The sequence below is a fragment of the Rattus rattus genome, chromosome 9, assembly GCF_011064425.1.
Source record: "Rattus rattus isolate New Zealand chromosome 9, Rrattus_CSIRO_v1, whole genome shotgun sequence".
Taxonomy (NCBI): Eukaryota; Metazoa; Chordata; class Mammalia; order Rodentia; family Muridae; genus Rattus; species Rattus rattus.
This window is the reverse complement of record NC_046162.1, coordinates 42,566,522-42,588,005: the sequence shown is the minus strand read 5'-3', so window position 1 is coordinate 42,588,005 and position 21,484 is coordinate 42,566,522. Positions and strand designations below refer to the sequence as shown.

At 46.9% G+C, this 21,484-nt stretch overlaps 1 protein-coding gene and 1 long non-coding RNA gene across 3 annotated transcripts in view; both read left to right on the top strand.

Annotated features, from left to right (window-relative positions):
- The window catches only part of Zzef1 (zinc finger ZZ-type and EF-hand domain containing 1), a 135,488-nt gene extending 130,929 nt beyond the window's left edge, over window positions 1-4,559 (top strand). For both annotated transcript variants that reach the window (XM_032912264.1, XM_032912265.1), the window contains exons 53-55: window positions 2,033-2,186; window positions 2,829-2,900; window positions 4,267-4,559. In XM_032912264.1, the coding sequence (XP_032768155.1) occupies window positions 2,033-2,186; window positions 2,829-2,900; window positions 4,267-4,347 (307 nt within the window). In that variant the 3' untranslated portion in view covers window positions 4,348-4,559. The remainder of the gene's footprint in view (window positions 1-2,032; window positions 2,187-2,828; window positions 2,901-4,266) is intronic.
- Window positions 4,560-8,252: 3,693 nt separating this feature from the next.
- LOC116910154 lies at window positions 8,253-19,171 on the top strand. The gene is made up of 3 exons (XR_004389138.1): window positions 8,253-8,733; window positions 16,082-16,135; window positions 18,738-19,171. It is a non-coding gene; the product is annotated as an uncharacterized LOC116910154 (long non-coding RNA).
- Window positions 19,172-21,484: the final 2,313 nt, after the last annotated feature.

Genomic DNA, 21,484 nt, shown 5'->3' with positions numbered 1-21,484 from the left:
TAACCATGCATCCCACCCACACCCCTGAGCAATAGGAGTTGCTCTTCCCTGCATTTCTTAGGTATGTGGATAAAACACACACACTGTTACCAGTCAGTGTGAGGTGATGATAGTCAAAGGAAAAAGGAATGTGAAGATTGTTCTTTAAAATTAAAGGAATCTTCAAGTCAGGAAGAGAAAATGATGGTTCACTGCCAGTTCCTAAGCTGACAGCAGGGATGGTGAGAAAGGGCTGGGTACTTGCTATTAGTACCGTGTCCCCATATGCAGACATTGTGTGTCATTTAGCTCCAAATGAGCTCCCAGCAGAGCACCTGTTTGATATACTCTATAAGCAATGGGACATTGCGAAGGTCTTCAGGCTGACAGGCCTTTCTGGCTGTGGTGCAATGTCTCTCCACAGTTTGCTGGCTCCTGCCGGTCTTCTTTCCAGAAAGGACTCTCCTGAGCTCCTGAGCCTGGGAGAACTCTCATGTACCTCCCTCTGGCCCTTCCATGCCAACATGACACCCCGTTTTCCTCTATTATCAACTGGAGGAAGACCTGGGGGTGACAAGGATGGAGGACACACAACCTACTCCCCAAATGCCTTGTCACATGGGATCCTTGGAAAGTTAAAGACTTCCAGGCCTGAGTGTAATAGAGGGCCAATCTCAGAGGAGGGCAGCCCTGCAGGTGGCTCCAACCCACTTTCCCATGCTGTCCTAAAAGCTAGCAATAGAACGTGTCTGTAAGTCCACTGAATCTGCCCATCTCTTTACTTTATGAGCACGTGTTCCTTTGGGGGAAATGATGAACTCTAAGAGCACTCAGAGGGGAAGATTTTTTTCAGATTATAAAAGAGAAAGGCAAAATCACTACATGTGTCTATGTATACACCCGTGTATCCTGTAGTGAGCCAGAGTACTGTTGATTTCCTAAGTTTTATATTCTGAGGTTTTGACCTGGGATCACAGCCCCATCCACTGCAGGTTCAAACACTCAGGTTCTCAGCACACAGGTCTAAGAAGGGTTATGCTTTCCCCTAGAGGCCAGATTTCAGGTCCAGCAGGCTTGCAAGTATATTTTCTTTTTTATAATTGTATCTTTGAAAGAAAGATTCAAGTGTATCTTCTGTCTTTTTTTTTTTTTTAAAGACAGGGTTTCTCTAGGTAGTTCTGACTCTCCTGGAATAAATTTTGTAGACCAGGCTGGCCTCAAACACACAGAGATCCACCTGCTTCTGCCTCCTGAGTGGCTGGGAGTAAAGGTTAATGGCAATGCCACCACCTGGTGCAAGAATATTTTCTATTTGACGATTGAATATCAAAATAATGTTTGTCTTCCTTGTCCATTCAGTAGCTCTTTTTCTTCATTTGTACATTTTATGTTATATATGATGTGTTAGACCTTGCTTTTTCCACTTAATATTTAGCTTAAGGCTGCATGGTGGCTCAGACCTGTAATCCCGGTATTGGAGAGGCTGAGGTAGAAGGATTGTGAAAACTTCAAGGATAGCCTAGAGTACCTAGTGAAACAAAATAGCATACATTTGCCTGGAGGTTTTCTGTCGCTAGAAGGTCTTTGTAGGGACTGTTTTTAGGAACACACAATAAGAGTCAACAAGTTAGCTCAGTGGGTTAAGATACTTCCACTGAGCCTGAGGACCCAAGCTTGACCCACAGAACCCACAGGGAGGGAAGGAAGAGCCAACTCCCACAGGTTGTCCTCTGCTCACATGTGCATGCTAGGGCACACACCTCCCCCCTTCAATAAGCAAATACATAAATAAATGATAAATAAATGTAAAAACAGCTGAAAGGAAAACGCAGTGACCCTTGTGAGTGCCTTTCCAGTCCTCTGGATTCTTTAGTCATTTTGGGGTTTGGGCGCTGCCCTGCTCCTTCCCTGCTGTTGGTGACTGTGACCACGTCAGAGAGAAGTGAAGTGGCTATGTTACTGTGTGGTGGGAAAAGAAGAGCCTGACCTGCAGCCTCTCTCGTGGGTGGTCCACTTCTCAGTAAAATGACCTTGTGCTTCTCCCCCGCCCCAGTGACCTCTGTGACCTTGGGCTGTTGAAGCCCCTGTGGCAGCTCTTTACTCACATGGAGTATGGCCTGTTTGAGGATGTGACACAGCCTGGCATTCTCCTGCCCCTACACCGAGCTCTCACTGAGCTCTTCTTTGTCACCGAGAACCGTGCACAGGTAAGGATGTGTCCACCTCTTCCCCTGAAGACTGGCAGAAAGGATTGTACCTCTGTATGCTTTTTCCAGTTCCTGCTCATGGCAAGACTAGTGTTACACCCAAGCCTGCAAGCCCAGGTTGTCCAGGCTACACAGAGAGGCATATCCTGGGCCTAGAGTCCAGCATCCCCAGAACACATGCCCATATTCTCAGCCCTGGGACGAGAGAACCTCAGGTCAACTTAGATTGCTTGTTTTGTCTGGCCTATAGCCAAAGGGGGACAGTCTTAGACTGGCTCTTGACAACGGGGACCTCTGGAAAATCAAACAGATTTGTTCCTCTTCCTCCTCTTCTTTCTTCTCCTAGGCACAATAGACTCATTGAATCGCCACATGAAAGGGCCTTTCACAAGTCCTTTGCCTGTCTTCCTCAGGAAGACATGACAACAGTGCACTGTCTGGTCACCTGTGGCATCAGGGATAGCTCTGGAACCAGGTCCCTATTCCTTCCAGCTAGGCTTCTTTATGGCTGTAGAGTGTGTGGTGTCACAGGTGCCTGGTAGTGAGCTTACTCAACCCCTGGAGGCTCCTGTCTGCCTATGGGTGTCCTCTGTTCAGCCCTCCTGCCTTCCATCGTTCAAGGGGCCCATGCTGTCTTTACAGGAGCTTGGCTTGCTGCAGGAGTACCTGCTGGCCTTAACCACCGAGGACCACCTTCTCCGATGTGCAGCACAGGTACCTCCCCCTGCTCCCGTGACACAGATAAGACCACCTCACTTGACAGAACTGGGGATGGGGAATGTGAGAGTGAGTGAGAGTTGCATGGCAAGTCCAGACCCTGTCAGAGTTTACATGGAGCTTACTTCCTTCTGCTCTCAGAAAGAGCAGGGAGCCCCATTTATCACTGTCACTCCTAGTAAACTGTGGGGTCAGAAGACACTAGCAAGAATTCGTGTCTCTAAAACCAAAACAGCCAGTGCCTTCACTTTCGTTGGCTGAACTTGGAAGTTTCCATAGATTTAGATTTCAGATATTTTTGGATTTTTTTGGATGTATTTCGCTTCCCTTGTAGGAAAACTCCTCTTCTGACAGCTGTGCTTCTAAATGATAGGGGACCCAAGAAAGCTGTTCATTGTGTACCCTGCATACATCAGTGTGCAATGTTAGATTAGACTTAAGTGTCTAAATTAGAACAATGTCTAAACATTTATGCATCAATTCAATTTTAAAGACAGTAGTAAACACATTTCATGTTAATGTGTTTTGGGGAAAATCTCTTCAAGATAAAATAATTTTGAGGAGGGCAGCCCTAGTTCCATTTTTGCAGACTTCTTTAATGTCTGACTCAACAAAAGACAGCTGGACTCTTGTATCCTCTGCCCTGTGCTCCTCCTTTAAAGGAAGTGTTGTGCTGGTAGACTAGACAGATGGGGGGCTCCACCACTTTACTCAGGTAGGCATCTGCCTGGACTCTTCCCAGGACCCAGTCCTTCAAATAAGGCTCTCTGTGGAAGGTCACAAGTGTTTTGCTCAGAGCTGGGGCTCTCCTGCCAAAGCAGGGAAAAGAGCAGGTGGGGCTGCTGAGAGCTCTTAGCAGTGGTCTGCACTGGCTACTGTGGCCCTTGCTTTCTTGATATGCTATAAGAGATTTTGATGTGTGGCTGCTTTGGCTCCAGCTTTTTCTCCTGTGGGTTCCGCTGGTCCTTGTGCTTGCCTCATGCATATCTAGTCCCCTCCCCTGGGATCCACCCCACAGCTGGATAGTGTCTTCACTGGTTCTGCCTTCTAGCCATGTCCTTCAGGGACAACTGCTTCCACCCTGCCCCCGCACTGTTTATGAGCTCCCCATGGTTACCTCTCCCCTCGTGTGAACTCCATGCTTCCCTTCTGTACCTTCACATGGCTTTCCCAGACCCCTGCCTCAGCAACTAGACTGCTACCATGGCCCGTGGTTGCTTATTACCTACCCCAGGGTTTTCCTGTGAGCCTGAGTGAGGGGACTACCTCTGCTCCCCTTATCACCCTGCAGCTGAGGGACTCAGACTGGAGGATGAGGAAGTCAGTGGCTCTTGATATTTGTAACTGCTCCTTCCCTCCACAGGCTCTGCAAAACATTGCTGCTATCAGCCTGGCCATCAACTACCCAAACAAGGCCACCCGCCTCTGGAATGTTGAGTGTTAGCCTCGGTATGATATGCATGGACTTGATAATTTGTCTACAGGGGTTTATAGCAGACCTCCAACCTTGCTCAGGAAACCCCTGCGGCCTCTGCACCCAGCTCTCTTTGAGCCTACCCCCTGCTCCCATCTGGATGCCAAGCAGCCGCCTGTCAACAAGGCCCACTGTGCAGGCACCACATGTCCAAGAAGGCACAGCAGTGCAAAGTGGCTCAGAAGGAGCCATCAGAGGCCTTGGGAAAGTTCCTCAGAGAACAGAGAATAGAGACCAGTCTCCTCCAGGGAGTCTCCTCCAGTGAGTCTCCTCCAGGGGAGTCTCCTCCAGGGCGTCACAGCACTGAAGGCTTGGAAGCAGTCTCTGAAAGGATTCTGTCTCCACTGAGCGGGAGCTGCCTAGTCTTGCCATCCACCCAGAGCGACCTTTGCAGTAAGACTTGCAGCTTGCAGCAGCAGTGGCCCAGTTGGGAAACCAGCCCACAACCAACATGAGCACCTCCCAGCCACCTCAGTTCCCAAGCCATCGTCTCCATGCCACAGCTCATGGCCAACTCACACTGAGAGCGAGTGCCCTTGGGAACGGCTTGTCACCCATGCAACAGCTCCCAGCACACGCCTGTGTTTCTTCACTTCTTCTAGTATGTTTTAGTTTCCTCCTCATGTTTTAGGAGAGAACCACAGACTCCCTGAGAGGTCCCCTAGGGAATGCCGAGGGACAAGCTGGTATGTGTGGGAGTGACAGAAATGGAGGGCTCTCCTGCACTGGCAGTGTCCTCAGGGAGCCCTTGTTCAGGAGTCAGGACGACCTGACTGCGCTCCAAGGTCATGGTGGGCAGCACACCTCGGACCTCTCGCCTGGCTATTTAGCCATCCCCTGTCTAGCAATAACTACATTAGTTCTAGTGAATGCTTTTGCATTTTTCCTTGTATGGCTTTAGCATTGCCCTGAGATGCTGATGATTTTTCCCCCAGAACCACAGAGTGGGATGCTGGGTCGGCATTGGGCTGTGGACTTTCAGGAAGAAACAATCTTGAGGCACCTGCTGTTAAAGGGCAGGTGTCTGGGCCAGAGGCATGTCCCACCTCAGAAGCCTAATGCAAAAACGGCTTCTGATAGCCAGGGCCACACTTGGCTGGCTTGCACTGTGGCCAAGCTTGCCCCTTCGGCCTCTGAAGACCCTGCTGGGAGTGAGCAAGGGACTGCATTGGCGGGACCTGGGCCTGCAGGTATAGGGCATATTGTGCGAAGGTGCTATGCCTCTGCCACCACTCCCTGCCCAGCCCTAGAATTAGATTCAGTGATGAAGCCCAGCACACAGAAAGAATGGCCACAGAATGGGACAGGCTGGGTTATAAAAACACAGAAACAAATGAAGTGACCTATGGTCCACCATCCTGACATCAGAGGGAACTTGGTTCAGGTCCCATGGAATGGGACATGGTGCCAGCCCAGAGGAACCTCTTTCTCGTCTTTTGCTCTTTGCCAAAGCACCTGCGCTTTGCAAGCTGCCTAAACCCCAGAGAAGGCCCTGTTGCATGCCATTCCCTCCAAGTAGGTCTCAGACGAGAGTCAGGACAAGTCTCAGTGCATGGTGAAGAGGCCTCACCCACAGTAGCTCAGATCACACAGCAGTTAGAAGATGGGGGTGGAGATGGCACACTCACCCTTCCACACCTCAGACTGAGTAGAGAAAGCAGATGGGCAGGGCAGGGCAAGGCTGGGGGCCTCCTTTGGGACAGTGACCCCAACTCTCCTCCCACCCTTCCGTTAGGAAGAACAATTGTAAATAAGTGCTGGACTCATAGTTCCTCTCCACTCACTGCTTGCTGTTTTCTCTCCCTGTGCTTCAGTTTGCATACAACGAGCTTAAGTTTGCCCTTCACACACCACAGCTGCTCTCTGACAGGGTCCCTTTTGACCTGGCCACCCGCAGCCCACTGCCTCTGCTTCTCTAGGCCACTGGGTGGCACTGCTGAGCCAGGCCAGTGTCTCCTGACCCCAGCAGGAGGTCCCAAAGGATTTCCATCAAGGCCAATGTCCCCTTGACTCTTAGGAGGCAAGACTGCCTGGACCAAGACAAAACTGGCAGGCAGAAGGGGTCGTGGAAACATGTGCCTAATCTATAAAGAATTCTGTTCCAAATCATATATATTGTACAGACACTGTTCTAATGAGAGGAGTGACTTATTTTCATCATCGTTTTTAATTTGTTTTCTTACGGGTTTACGATTTTGAATTTTTCTTATTTGGTTGAGAGAAAGAATTTTGATTATATCAGCTGAGTGAGTTCAGCCTGTAAAAAGAATGTTTTAAGTTGTGGATAAGATATGCAAATGAAGAGAAATATATTGTAAAAATTCTATATAAAAAAAGTACAACTCTGTGTGGATTTTCTCCTTTTCTCCTCCCTTCCCTGCCCCCTTACCTCTGTGTAAGGACCTCAATGTATCCCCCAGGCTGGCCCGAAGGCTGGCCCGAAACCCACAGTCTCCTGCCCATGTCTCTCATGCCCAGTCTTTCAGTTTCTCTTGTGAAATATACTTTGAAGGTTATGCACAGGCAAACAGATGGGATTTACAGAACCTCATCACTGCACTGCCTGCTTGTGGGAAGGAGTCCAGAAGATCCCTCAGGGCCCAGCCTCTGTTGGCTGAACTGTGAGCCTTGCCCTTCACTGTGGCCATCCGGGGGATCCATCCTCAGCTGGTGCCTTCCTCAGGTACCAACCTACTGATCTCATTTCTGTCTGTAGGATGCTTCCTTTCCCATCTCCTCTTGCAGTCAGGGTAGCTGTAAGCCATTTCCTGCCACAGAGACACCGATACCTGCTAGGAGGCTCTAGGGCACTGGTTCTCAGCCTGTCACAACACCTTTGGAAGTCAAATGATCCTTTCACAGGGGTCGCATAACAGATATCCTGTGTAGCAGATATTTACATTATAATAAGTCACAAAGTTATGAAGTAGCAATGAAAATAATTTTATGGTTGGGAGGGGGGTCACCACAACATGAGGTTGCAGCATTAGGAAAGTTGAGAGCCACTGCTATGAGAAGGATTTTTGCTCCCATAGAGCTGACAAAGCAAAGGGCTTGGAGGGCCCACTGTAGTCTGCTGCCACCAGATGAAAAGCAGATAGCCAGAGAGCCAATCCACCGCTGTTGTCTGAAGGTAAGAGTGGAATTCCTACTGAGGATCACTGCTAGAATAGAGGAGTAAGAGCACTTAACTTGTGGTTGGCTGGTCTCTTCCCACTTGCCAGAAAAAAATTTCTGGCCCAAACTTAGGCAACAGTTTAAATAAATTTACAAAAAAAAAAAATCTGTTCCAGGAAGAGCTAAGACTATCTACAATAGTCCTATTAAGTAGGGTTTTTTTCCCCCTAAAAAAATATAATATGAAAATGTTCCACTACTAAAGTTTTTCAAGCCTTCAAGAGTTTAGGGCCCACTGAGATGGCTTAGTGGGTGTGGGTGAAGAGGCTTGCGGTCTAGCCTGATAACCTGAATTTGAACTCAGAAAGAGAAGTGAATGGAGTCTTAAAAGTTGTCTTCTAACATCCACATACAGAGACGAGATGATAGATAGATAGATAGATAGATAGATAGATAGATAGATAGATAGATAGATAGGTAGGTAGATAGAATTTAAAAAATATCAACAATGTATGAGAAAAAATGTATAAACATTTCCTGAAGTAGAAAGGCCACTGACAAGGTCCAGTCAAGCAAATGGCAGCCATCAGTAAATTCTTCTTAGGGATTCTTGGCTATTGTAGCTTCCCTCAGCTCAGAAGGAACTGAGACTAAATTTGGAGGCACTGTTTCAGAATTGAGGTAGCTTTCTCCAGATTTAAGTTAAACTCCACACTGAATTTAAGGAGGTCGTAGAACCCAAAAAGAATCTCTTCTCCCTCACCAGGGTCCCGGGGAGCAAACTCAGGTTGGCAGGCTTGGCAGTGAGCGCCTTTGCCTGCCAAGCTGTCCTGCTGGTCCCAAACTACATTTAAAGGGGGATTCACCAGCCTACGAAACTGCCATAGCAAGGGTTGCATCTGACTCTGAGGAAGGGAGACCCCATGGCCTGAAGGTGGGAGGTCAGTCTGTCTGTCTATCCTTGCCTCTCCTATTCTTCCAGGATTTTTACTCACAAGGTTGGTTCTTGTTCCCTATCAAGAGCCTCTCTGCTGCTCCATGGGAGGCTTCCCTAAGCTGCCAGCCACGATTTGCCTTCATGTTTATAAAGCTACCTGGGAGACTCATGTCCTTATGGGCTGTCATCTCAGAACTGCTGAGCAACATGTATCCATGACAACTGGGCAGATGCCATGCCTGGGAAATCCCCACGTAGCCACTGTGAGTCCTGTCAACACAGCTGCTCAACCACTGCACCAGGTGAGACACCCTAAAATATGGAGGGGAGACTGTTCATTAGGACAGACTTCACAGCAGAAGTGAAAAGAGACAGCTAACTAAAATTCCTTTAACGTTTTCAATTGAGTTTTTTAAAGTTGACGGGTTATTGTATATTTTAATCAAGTATAATGTGATGTTCATATTTTGTCTTGTTTGTAGTATTACAAATTTAACCCATGGCTTCCCATATCGTAACCAATTGCCTGACCACTGAGCTCTCTTTTTGTTTTGAGGCCTAAGTTCTCCAGGATGGCCTTGAGCTTGCAAACCTCCTGCCTCAGGTTCCCAGATAGTGAGGATTATTACAGTCTTGCCTGCCCAGGTCCCACTCACCATTCATTATGTTGGGAAGAGTCAAAAGCCTGTCGGGAGTATAGCTCAGGAGTAGAGCATGTGCTTAGCCTCATTATTCAGGGCCTCTTCAAAAAAGGTCTATACAAGCTGTCTCGAAATAGCTGTCAGCCATTGCTGTACTCGTGAACATTAGAGCCTTTCCTCCTGGTCAATGTTCATCTCTTCACTTGGTGACAATTCTTTTCAATTCCACCTTTCTAGACTTTAAAACAAATGTTTATGTGCCTGCATGTATGTGTACCACATGCATGCAGTGCTTGAAGCACCAGAAGAGGGCATCGGATCCCCTAGAACTGGCATTACAGAGCTGGCCCTCCACAAGAACAGTCAGTCAGTGGGCCACCCCAGCTTCATCTATTTTCTTCACCCCAGCCTTGCCTCCTACAAGTTCCCACCACAGCCACAGTCTCATCAGCTGGGAACCAAGCCTGTGGAGGACAGTTCATACTCAAACCATTCAGTTCAGATGTCCTTGGCCACCAAAGGCTGGTGCCCATCTCATGCAAAATGTCTTTAATACATCTCTTAAGACTCTCCAAAAACTGTTGCAGTGTTGCTCAGAGATTAAAGACAAACTCTTAGTTGTGAGCCCCTACAAAATTGAAAAGTCAAATTACATACTTCCAATATCCAGTAACAAGGTTTAAATATTCCCATTCCAGAAGGAAGAGGGATGGGTGTTAGACAGGCAGAATGGAACTGCAGAAGGCTGAAACCCAGCCCAGCAGACGTTAAATCCTGTACCTCTGGCATCTGGAGCATATTGATAAGATGATGTGGGCCCCAAAGGGTCAGCACTATTGGCTTTAGCACATGTGGCCTCTCCTGGGCTAGCGCTGCTCACTGCTTTCCTCAGCACATGGCCTTATTCCCATCATCCTCAGTTCCCTGGGCTCTCTGTCGCAGCTCAGGCCCTCTCATAGCCTAGTTCATTCCTGCTGCTGATGGAAATTCTGGTCCTGAAACACAGTACGGAGTCTCATAAGCTTTCTTTTGGAATCTGGGTAAAAGTCTCTATGGCCCACAACATAGATGGTCTGCATGCCTACAAAAACCAGTCATGCAGGTGACAATAGGTTGTGCCACCAACTTGAGCAGTGACCAGGCCCCACTAGATGGTTGATGCTGTGGCCTCTGAATAGCTAACCAGAAAGACACTTCTGTGGATGACCCTTGCAAGTACTCCTCAGAGTTTCCAAGTGACTTTACTTCTTCACACCTTCAGAGCCTTTGAGCCTCTGATGGATGCATCTGGTCAGCTCTTGAGGTGCCCTCAAGGAACCTGTGGTCCTGGTACACAGCACTCATTTTCTTTTTAATCTCTTTGACCATATCTTCCTTGGTGGTAACTTTAACTATTCACCTTTTCTGACAAAATTTCGAAGTTTTCAAGTCTTTTCACTCTTCTTTTTCATTCTTGATTCTTAATGTAAACCTGGCTAAACCCAGGTAGGAACAGACTAAGTACCAAGCTGTCTTAAAATTTTCTCCATCTGGGCCAGGTGTGCTGTCTCATAACTTTGATCCCAGCACTCAGAAGGCAGAGGCAGGAGATCTCTCAAGAGTTCAGGACCAGCCTGGTTGACATAGTAAGTTCCAGGACAGCCAGAGATGTGTGGAGAGAAACATGTCTCACAAAATCATTTTCTCTATCTGATTAATTAGTCTACCACTTTTAAATTTTGCCTTCTACAAAGTCTGAGGGCCTCGGCAAACTGTAGCGAAGCTCTTTGCCCCAATGCAGCATTGTCTTACTGGACTGCTGCTGTGAAGAGAAACCATGACCAACACAACTCTTTTAAAAAACGTTTATTTTATCTTATTTTTAGTTTTTCAAAGCAGGGTTTCCCTTTATATCCCTGGCTATCCTGATCACCCTGTAGATCAGTCTGGCCTTGAACTCAGAGATCTGCCTGTCTCTGTCTCTCAGTGCTGGTATGAGAGGTGTATGCACCACCATACCCAGCTAAAAGAAAGCATTTAGTTAGAGGCTTACTTACAGTTTTTAAGGGTTAGTCCATGATCACCATAGTGGGAAGCAGTCAGGCATGGCACTATAGCTGAGGGCTCTACATCCTGATTGACAGGCAGCAAGCAGAGAGAGAGAGAGAGAGAGAGAGGCGGGGGGGGATGGGGACTGGGGTAGTATTTAAAACCTCAAAACCCACCCCAAAGTGACACACTTCCTCCAACAAGGAGTTATAACACTTCTTAATCCTTCCCAAATGGTTCCACTAACTGGAGATCAAGAAACATTGAGTCTATGGGGGGGGGGGAGGATTCCCATTCAAATTACCACAATCATGAATAGCCTCTAATCCTATGCGAGTCATGTTCCTGTCTGAAACTTCCTGAACAACTTTTATTGGCCACAGTTCTATCAGCATTCTGAACTTCTGAGCTCTCAACATAGAGGCTCACTAAACTTCGCTTATATCATCCTAGGGCTTCTTCATCACTTCCCCAGAATTTTCCAGATTCCACGAGTTGGTTCCAAGTTTCTAAACCACATGGTCAGATAATACTGGCAATGCCTCCTGGCAGGCACCAGCGTTCTGTATTGGTTAAACTTTTCATCACTGTGACAAACAGTCCAGAGAAACAGCCTAAAAGACGAAAGATGTATTTGGGCTCACAGCCTCACAGCTTCCCTCCCCTGGTTTTCTGGCTTCTTATTCAACGCCTCATTCTGGCTTCATTCAGAGTGGTTGAATGAAGCAGCTTACCTCATGGTGGCCAGGAAGGAGAGGAGACAGGAAGGGTCCAGGTATGAGGTATAACATTCAAAATCATGTGCCCAGTGACATGTTATGATGGTTTGAATAAGATGCCCCTTGTCTGGAGCATTTGAATCTTGGTTCCCAGATGGTGACTGTTTGGAAAGGATTAGGAGAACATAGCCTTGTTAGAGGAGATGTGTCATCAGGGACAGACTAAAGAGGCTTCCCTACTTCCCACCACCCCCACCGAGCTCTCTGCCTCCTGCTTTGGGGTCAAGATGTGAGCTCTCAGCCAGTCCTGCTACAATGCCTTTGGTTTGCCATCAATGACTCTAACCTACTAACTTCTATTATGAGTTGCCTTGGTCATGATTTTTTGTCACAGCAATAGAAAAATAACTGCAACATCTGTCATCCGGGAAGTCTTCGCATCTTGAAGTTTCATTGTCTCCTAAAATAGTGCCATCAACTAAGCATTAGGCTTTTGGCACATAAGCCTATGGGAAACATATGGAAACCATAATGTTTCTCAACCATCAGGGAATGAAATTGGAAACCCACTGTTACTCTTGACTTTTTTTAATGTATTAAATCTTTGATGATTTCATACAATGTAGTTTGATCATATTTACCCTTTAGTCCTCTTCCCAGTTTCTCCTAGATTCTACCCCTCCCCTCTCTCTCAACCTATTCAGTCCAATTTGTGCTGCCCATATACCCCTGGATATGGAACCACTCATTGGAGTGGATCAACCTACCAAGAACCAAACACTTAAAGAAAATGGACTACCTCGCTAAGAAGCCCTTAACTGTCCATAGCTCCTCAGTTGTAGGTGAGGACTCGATCTCTTTCCCCTATGCCAGGCTTGGTCTGTGCAGGCAGCCACAGCTGCTATGATGCTGTGAGTGCGGTGCTGCTGCACATAAGACACTGTTTCACTCTGCTTCTCCCCAGCCTCTGGCTCCTACAGTGTCCTCTTTCTATGTCTTCTTCTACAGTGGTCCCTAAACTTTGGCTGGGACATGAGACAGATAGCCCATATGCTGGCGAAATTTAAGAAACTCAAATACATGGATATAAAAACACTTAAGGAAAATAGAGAGAGGAGGAAGAGGGAGAGGAGGAAAATCCACTCCTAATTGATATAGTGGCATCAATTTGTGTAATCCTAGGAAGATAGCCCAAGCTCAGGGGGTTGGAGCCATCCTGAACAAGACAGACCCTGGCTCTTAAAAAACTGACATTTTAAGAAATGTGTAAGAGGAGAAATTAAGAAATATCTTTAAATGGATGAAAAGGAAGACAAAATGCCAAAAAAAACTTTGGAACACACCTGAGTTAGTGTTTAAGAGGAAATCTAAAGTTTCACATGGATACATTCAAAGAATCCCACCTTAAGACCATGAGAAAAGGGAATGGACACCACCTAAAAGAAGCAGAGTACCAACTAACATAGAAATCAAGGAAACAGAAAGTTGGACACTGTGGGTCAGAACTTGGAGGGTTGAGGTGATTGGCTCATGAGTTTCAGACTAGCTACATAGATCCTGGGTGGGCAGGGAGGGGGGTGGAGAAAGAATGAATGACGAAGGAATAGAGGAAGAGGATAGAAGGAGGGGGAAAGGGAGGAATAAAAACAATAGAATACAGAAAAAAAATCAAACTGAATGTTGGTTCTTTGACTCATCTTTTATCCTGCAACATAGTCTCATGTAGCCCAGGATGGTCTACATCTTACTATATACCTGAGGATGACCATGATCTCATTTCCTACCTGAATTCTGGGATCACAGACCTGTGTCACCATGACTGGTGTGGTGACAATCAAGCTTCACAGGGTTCAACCCATGGGCCTTGGCTCCAGGTTTCTGCTCTTCTCTGAGGGCAACAGGAATGAGTGGAAGAAAAAGTGGGAAACTGGAAAACCTTTGCTGTACTGACCAAAGAAACAATAGAGAAGTTCTATTCAAATTGCCAAATTAGAAATGAATAGGAAAAGAGGGGTCCTAGCACTGAAATGGCTGAGACAAGAGGATTAGCCCAGGGGTTGAGGTCCAGCTTGGGCAACATGTGAGACTCCATCTCAAAAGAAAAGAAAAAGGTTGGGGATTTAGCTCAGTGGTAGAGCGCTTGCCTACTAAGTGCAAGGCCCTGGGTTTGGTCCTCAGCTCCGAAGAAAAAGAAAGAAAGAAAAAGAAAAAAGAAAAGAAAAATAATAATGAGAGAGAAAATTGGTCCTTTTCTGAAGTGTCTTCCATGGCTCATGTCCTGAACGCTTGGCTCAATCTCCTATTTTAGGAGGTTCTAGAAACTTTAGGAATAGAACCTAGCTGGAAGATACAGGTCACGAAGGCGCATTGGGGCTTTTTTTTTTTTTTATTTATTTATTTTGTCTTAGGCCTCTCTCTTTTCTTCCTAAGATAAACAGCTATCTCTTCTACACAGTCCAGTTGCCATGATGCTCTGCCTGATAGAAGCCTAGGACCATGGAGCCAAGGCCCATGGCTTGAACCCTCCAAAACCATGGGCTAAAACCCTCTCTCTTGAGTTATTTCTGTCAGGTATATGGGGACATAATGACCAGCTGAATAATATAGAATGGCAGGTCACTGTCTGTTTTAGTTAGGGTTTTACTACTGTGAACAGACATCATGACCAACACAACTCTTATAAGGACAGCATTTAGTTGGGACAGGCTTACAGGTTCAGAGGTTCAGTCCATTATCATCAAGGTGGGAGCATGGCAACATCCAGGAAGGCATGGTGCAGCAGGACCTGAGAGTTCTATGTCTTCATCCAAAGGCAAACAGGAAAAGACTAGCATGCAGGCAGCTAGGAAGAGAGTCTCAAAGCCCAGGCCCACAGTGACACACCTACTCCAAGGCTATCCCTCCAAATAGTGCCACTCCCTGAGCCAAACATATTCAAACCACTACATTCCACTCCCTGGCCCCATAGGCTTGTTCAAACACATGAGTCTATGGGGACCATACCTAAACATAGCATAATGCAAAATACATTTAGTCCAACTTCCAAAGTCCTCATAGTCTATAGCAGTCTCAACAATGTTAAAAGTCCGAAGTTCAAAGCCTCTTCTGAGATCTATCCAATCGCTTAACTGTAATCCCCAAACCAAGACAGGAAATGAGCCAAGTAAACTTCAAATCCTGCATCTCCATGTCTGAAGTCAATGCGGTCTTCACATCTCCAACTCCGTTTTCATCTTTGTTGACTGCAACAAACTTCTTCCTCCTGGTCTGGTTCCACTCCCTGTCAGCAGCTTTCCTTGGCTAGTATCCCATGGCTCTGACATCTTTAACATCTTGGTGTCTCCAAGGCAACTTCAACTTTACAGCTTCCTGTTCCAGTGTCTAGGATCCACACATGACCTTCTGGGCTCCTCCAAAGGGCTCGGGTCACTTCTCCAGCTCTTCCCTCTGTATCATTCTCTGGGTGACCTTACTCCACTGCTGCTGCTGTTCTTGGTGATCATCCCATGGTACTGACATCTCCAGTAACTGGGGTCTTCTGCTGCAACTAGGCTTCACCAATAGCCTCTCATAGGCTCTCTTCATGGTGCCAAGCCTCAGCTTCTTTGCATGACCCCTTCAGTCCTGGGCCCTCAACTACAATTCAGGCTGCACCTTCACCAATGGCCTTCCCTGACCTCTCACAGTGCTAAGCCTCAGCTGCTCTTCATGACTCCTTCATGTCTTCAAAACCAGTACCATGGGTGATTCTTATACACTTTACCAAGTCCAACTGCAACAATAGTTACAACCTTGGCTATCTCTGGAACAACAGCTTCTTTGTGCTCTCAGAAAACACTTCCCAGAAGATTTCACCCCAGTGATGCTGGTCTCTTTTTAATCAGTACTAATTTCTTAGGTCCAGCGAGCAAGCATCGATTGCCCCAGTCGTCCCTTCTATTTTTCATTCTAAAGCCAGAACCACATCTCCGAAGCTGCGGAGCTCTGCTGCTTGCAGGACCTGAAACATGGCCCCCTTGTTCTGTTCTCCCTCACTGCCTAAGCTTGGCTGTCCTGGATCTTGCTCTGTAGATTGACCGTGAACTCAGAGATCTGCATGCCTGTCTTCTGCGTGCCTGGACCTAAATTTAGCTGGATAGGATCTTGCCCCAAAGTCTTCATCCCTTAACTGGTTATGTTCTAAAACACAGGATTCCGCTCCCTTCTACTTCATGGTGCCCCTTTAATCTTAAACCATATAATATGTATTTTTCCTTCCTCAGCTTGCCTCTTTTCATTAAAACTCGTGTGTTCCAGCCTCAGGATCTGGATCACAGGTGAGCCCTCCAATTCTGGGTTGTAGTTCGTTCCAGATGTGGTTGAGTGGACAACCAGGAATAGTCAGCACACTGCCATCCTTAAAGAAATACCACAAGCCAGGCAGTGGTGGCCTCACACCTTTATGCCAGCACTTGGGAGGCAGAGGCAAGTGTGAGTTGGAAGGCCAATCTGATCTACCAAGCAAGTTCCAGGACAGCCAGGGCTACACAGAGAAACCCTGTCTTGAAAAACCAGAAAGAAAGAAGAAAAGAAAGAAACAAGAAAGACTGGCTAGGAAAAACTATATGATAAGACAATAGAAAATACATAAAATGGGCAGATGTTTAAAAGACAATTATTAAACAGACTGGGAAAGACGTAGGAGTCTGTATCAATGTACAGCAAGTAAAGAGACTGAGATAGTCATCCAGTCACATCCCACGACCACATCACAGAAGTAGGGGGTTCTAACAGACTAAGAGAAGGTGACACCAAAGCACACACTCTTCCAGAAGCAGGAGAAGGGCACGTCCCACTTACCTTTCTCAGGCCAATGTTAGATACCCAAGCCAGAAATCCCCACAGGTAAAACAAACAAACAAAAAAGTACAGTCATACCTCTGTGCACGTGGTTACTAAACTCCCAGAAGGTTGGTGAGATTCGCCACAGGGATCCAAGGTGGGCTCAGTATCTACTCAATTGATTCTGTTTTAACACACCACATTGATACAGCAAGAACAAAACCCCATTCCTCTTAAGAGATACACACTAAGCTTTTGGCAAGATGCCAGGGGACCAGAAGGTAGGTCCCCAACCCGGTGCAGGGATCTAGGAAAGCCCACCAACACCTCACTTACTGAAAAAAAATGGTAGCAAACAGGCGTTCCCCTTCTAAATCGGCAGCAGCTGCTGCAGGTGTAGATCCCATGCCACCCACCACGGCACAGAAGGCTCCAGCCGGGAGAGCCGGACGTGAAACTGTAGCCTGTAGCGCCCAGTTTGGAAAGGAAGAAGTAAATGGGTCGATTTACAAACCAATACCAACAAAACCCCCAGTAAAACACAAATGAGTTCATCTGGGTTGTGGGCCACAAAGTTAACACCAAGATCTCACAGAAGTGAGTGTGGGAGGCACACCTTCCCTGGGAGGGGCTGGGGCAGCAGGAGTGTGAGGAGGAAGGGCAAACCTCATAGTGTGAAAACACCCAGTGCAGCAGAAAGAAAGAGATGGAAGAAACAGTCTGAGGGAGGGCCATGTGCACCGACCATGGGCGTTTGTCAGATTGTTGTCACTCTGCACTTGAACCTGCCCAGGGAAACGTGCTCACCCAAGGGCTTCTTGGTGCTCTAGAGTCACTGTTTATCTCAGTTCCTGTGGGGCAGGAGTCCCCACAGCCACAGCTTAGCTGCTTCCTGCCGCTCAAGGTCTCACGTGGGTTCCAGGCATCTCAAGATCGACCAGAGCAAAAAGACCCACTGGCCGCCCTGCGATTGATTGGCAGCCTTTGTTTCCTTGCATCCTGTTAACCTGAAGCCCCCGGGTCTTTCCTATGCCATCCAGATTTCTGCCCCAAATCCTTTCACAGCCAAGGAGGTTGCCTGCCCCAGCAGGAGCCATGGGCTTGGCTGTGCTTGTTTTGGTTCATTTTGTTTTGGGTCAGGGTTTCACTATGCAGCTCTGACTGGCCTGGAACTCACTCTGTAGTATAAGCAGGCTTAGAACTTGCAAAGATCTGCTTCTACCTCCCAAGTGCTAGGAGAAAGGGTCTGTGCTACCATGCTGGCAAAACTCTACAAGGAGTTTTGTTTTGTCTTTGCTACAGAGTTTCTATAACTGGGTTTCAGAAGGTCATCTCCTCACTGGTGCTTCATTGCTGACTCTAAGCAAGTCCAGCACTCCTGCCCTACTCAAGGGGGAAGGGATTGCAAGTATCTTGAATTCTGGGAGGCAGGGATCACAGGCTACCCTGGAGGCTGCCCTTGATGACACACCTGTTATTCCTCTCCTCACAACCAGGGTGACAAAATACACTGATGCGGGCATGTGGCTTCATTTGCTCTGTCAGCATCTTCTTATTGAGCTGTAAGTTCCACATATACACAGGTAATGGGCAACCTAACCAAATAGAAGTTGAATGAATAGCTTTACACACACACACACACATACACACACACACACACACACACACAGAGTTACATTTTTATACATTTACACATTTTGCATATTATATATATATGCACACACATGTATTATATGTGCACACATGCCATGACACACATGTAGAAGTCAGAGAACATCTCCTAGGAGCTGATAATGGTCTCAGGGATAGAACTTGAGTCACCCAGGCTTGGCAGCAAGTGCCCTTACCCACTGATCCTGAAATTATCTCACTGGTCCTGAAATTATTTTTTTAATTAAATTATATTTTCTATAGCGACGAGGAGCACACCTGGAGCCTCACACAATGAACGTCACTCTCCCACTGAGCTACATTCATCCCTAAAAATGTTGGTTTCTGAACGCACAGTAAAAATGCCTGGTAGTATAGAGTAAGAAAGTGTGGGGTGCTTTAGAATGTAACATTTGTTTGCTTGTTTTGCTCTGTTTTGAAATCCAGTGTCAAGAGAATATGAAGCCACTCCACAAGACCACATTAATCCTTCCGTGGGGATGGATCCTTCTCCAACCTCTCACACTATTACTCGGAGGACCGAGCCTCCTTGTGGATTCTCGGGGTGGGGGTGTGGGAGAGTCACAGTGGAACCACACCACAGGTGCAGCATTGTTCAACACTTGCAGAGTTCTAACGGACTCATCTAGTCTTTAACGTGCTGTTTTCTGTATTACAAAAGGCATCTCAGGACCATGGACAATTATTCCCTGGGTAAATTCGTATGGGGGAAGGGTGGTATAAAGGGCTTGTCCCTCTCAACCTCTGATCACCCGGCCAGTGCCACTCCAGAGTGGGGACAGGACACCCAGCTCCTTCCTGCTGCCCAGCGAGTGCCTGGCGAGCATCACCACTGCGTTTGGATCTGTCCTGGTTTTCCACCTGTGCTAATCTGGTCAGTGAACGTTTGTATTTAGTTTTTGTGTTGCTCTGTCATACGTTCCTTTGATTACTTATGCCAATGAACGGTCGTCACCTGCTCAGGGGTGATTTGTGTTTTTCCTTGGGGAATTGGCACCAGGCTCTCCTCCTCTTCCCCATTGGCAGGCTGATTCTAATCTTATTGATCTGTATGGGCTCTTTATACACTACGAACAGCAAGCCACTGTGTATGTCACAAATGTCTCTTCCATTTTGCCCTCCGTCTTTTATTCACTATTTTAGGAAGCATTTATTTTCATAGAAATGTCAATTATGAAAATGACATTTGCTTGCAGTGAGGAATTCACACAGCACAGAGAGATAAGAGCAGGTCACAAAGGCCTTCCTTCAGGTACTTTCCTCAAAGTGACCACTCCAAGTCAGGTAAGAGAGTCCGTACCTAGAATCCGAGGCTGAAGCAGGAGAGCTTGGGACCCGTCTGGGCCACCCTCTGCCATAGTGAGCCCATTAGAGATCATGAGACAAGGATGCTGTATCAGGCAAACTTGACTCCCATGTTTCCTTCCCATCTGCCCCACCACTACACCGAGAGCTGAAGTGGCAAAATCCCTTCCCCGGCCATAGCAGACTCCCGAACTATAAACTAATTTGAACCTCTTTTCTTTATAAACTGCCCGTCTCAGGTATTCTGTTATAGCAACAGAAACTGGACTAGGACAGTGTGCACCCACTGATGTGGGGAACAGTCCACAAAACCCTACAAAGTGAAAAAATCTATAAATAATGTCCGCATTCTGACCTTGGGTAAGAATAAAATAGATTAAACCCGAGAAAATTTGTAGTAAAATTTAGCATCGGTCATTCCCGGCAATGAGTGAGACTGTGGACATTTTATCCTTTCTATTTATCTGTGTTTAAAACTTTCCTGTAGTCAATGTGTGGTGCTTATAGTAATAAAGGGGATTTTTTTTTTAACCTTCTATTGTGAGAGTTGCCGTTTTCAAGTTTTGTTTTTACATTTGTCCTGGATTTGGCTTTCTGCACTGCAGGCTGGACTACGTGGCCATTTCCTGCTGGAAGGGTTGTTTTTTTCCAGGTTGCCTGAGAGGCTGAGGATTTGGAACAAACAGGAGCTGCCCACTTCTTACCCCACCAGCCCCCTAGGTCTGAGTCACACACAGCTCTGATTCCCAGCCTCACATGCTCACCCTGGGGCCCGTGCAGGCCTCGTGCCCGACTCCAAGCTGAGTGGAGCCTCCAGGCCTCTGCACGTGAGAGGCCATTTCTGAGACAGAGCTTCCAGAGGCTAGTCTGCAGGCCTACGAGAGCCTAAGGCCAGAGAACACCAACATTTTTTCTTCCGTATGGTGGCCGGCCTTTCTGACAGCTGCATGAGTTAAGATTGCCTCACTTTTCTTTATCAAATGTCAGTGCGTCTCATTGGATTCTCTCCTTTACCACCAGAGACCTAACTGGTTGAGCTTAGAGCCAGGTCTCCTGGGAGGTCCACAGGTAACCTTGCTCTGCTGTGAAGAATGGAAGCCACTGCTAAGCCAGCTCCTGACTGCCTCCTCCTAGCTGGCGTGGGCACGGAGTAGCCTGTAGTTCCCAGCCAGGCCAGCCAGTGAACCAGTCTTGCTGATCTTTCCCTGTGCAAAGTCCCTGCAGATGTGAAGTCCCCCATGCAAATCTCTCACTTCGAGAAGAGCAAGCTGTGGGACTTAATTCCCCGGAAGTGCTCAGCTTCTGCTTCCAAACGCCCTCCTGTTTCTTCTTATGCAACAACATTTGTGGGGCTTTTGCCTCCTTTCCCAATGCTGCAGTGTTTAAAGGTTTTCTCAAGTCCTGTGTCACGGTGACACCTGTAATCCCAGCACCAAGAGGCTAAGGAAAGAAGGAAGAAGCCTCTAAGGTCCAAGACCAGCCTGAGCGACATAGCAAAAAAAAAAAAAAAAAAAATTAATTAATATTGCCTTTTCTTAGAACTAGAAACTGGATCCTTATCAAATATGTGAATTGTGGATGTTTTCTCCCATTCTGAGCCTGTCTTTCTTTTTAATTTGTACCCACAGATGACCTTGAACTTTAGATCCTTCCCCTAGCTCCAGGAGCCTGGGAGTAAAGGCCTGAGCCCCCACGCCTTGTTTAAGCCGAGGATCAAACCAGAGCTCTGTGCACTCTGCCAACTGAGCTAGGTCCCCAGCCCTAAATGGTGTCTTTGTTTTAAAAAAGATGTATTTATTAATTTCGTGTATGTGGATACACTGTGGCTGTCTTCAGACACACCAGAAGAGGGCATCAGATCTCATTAC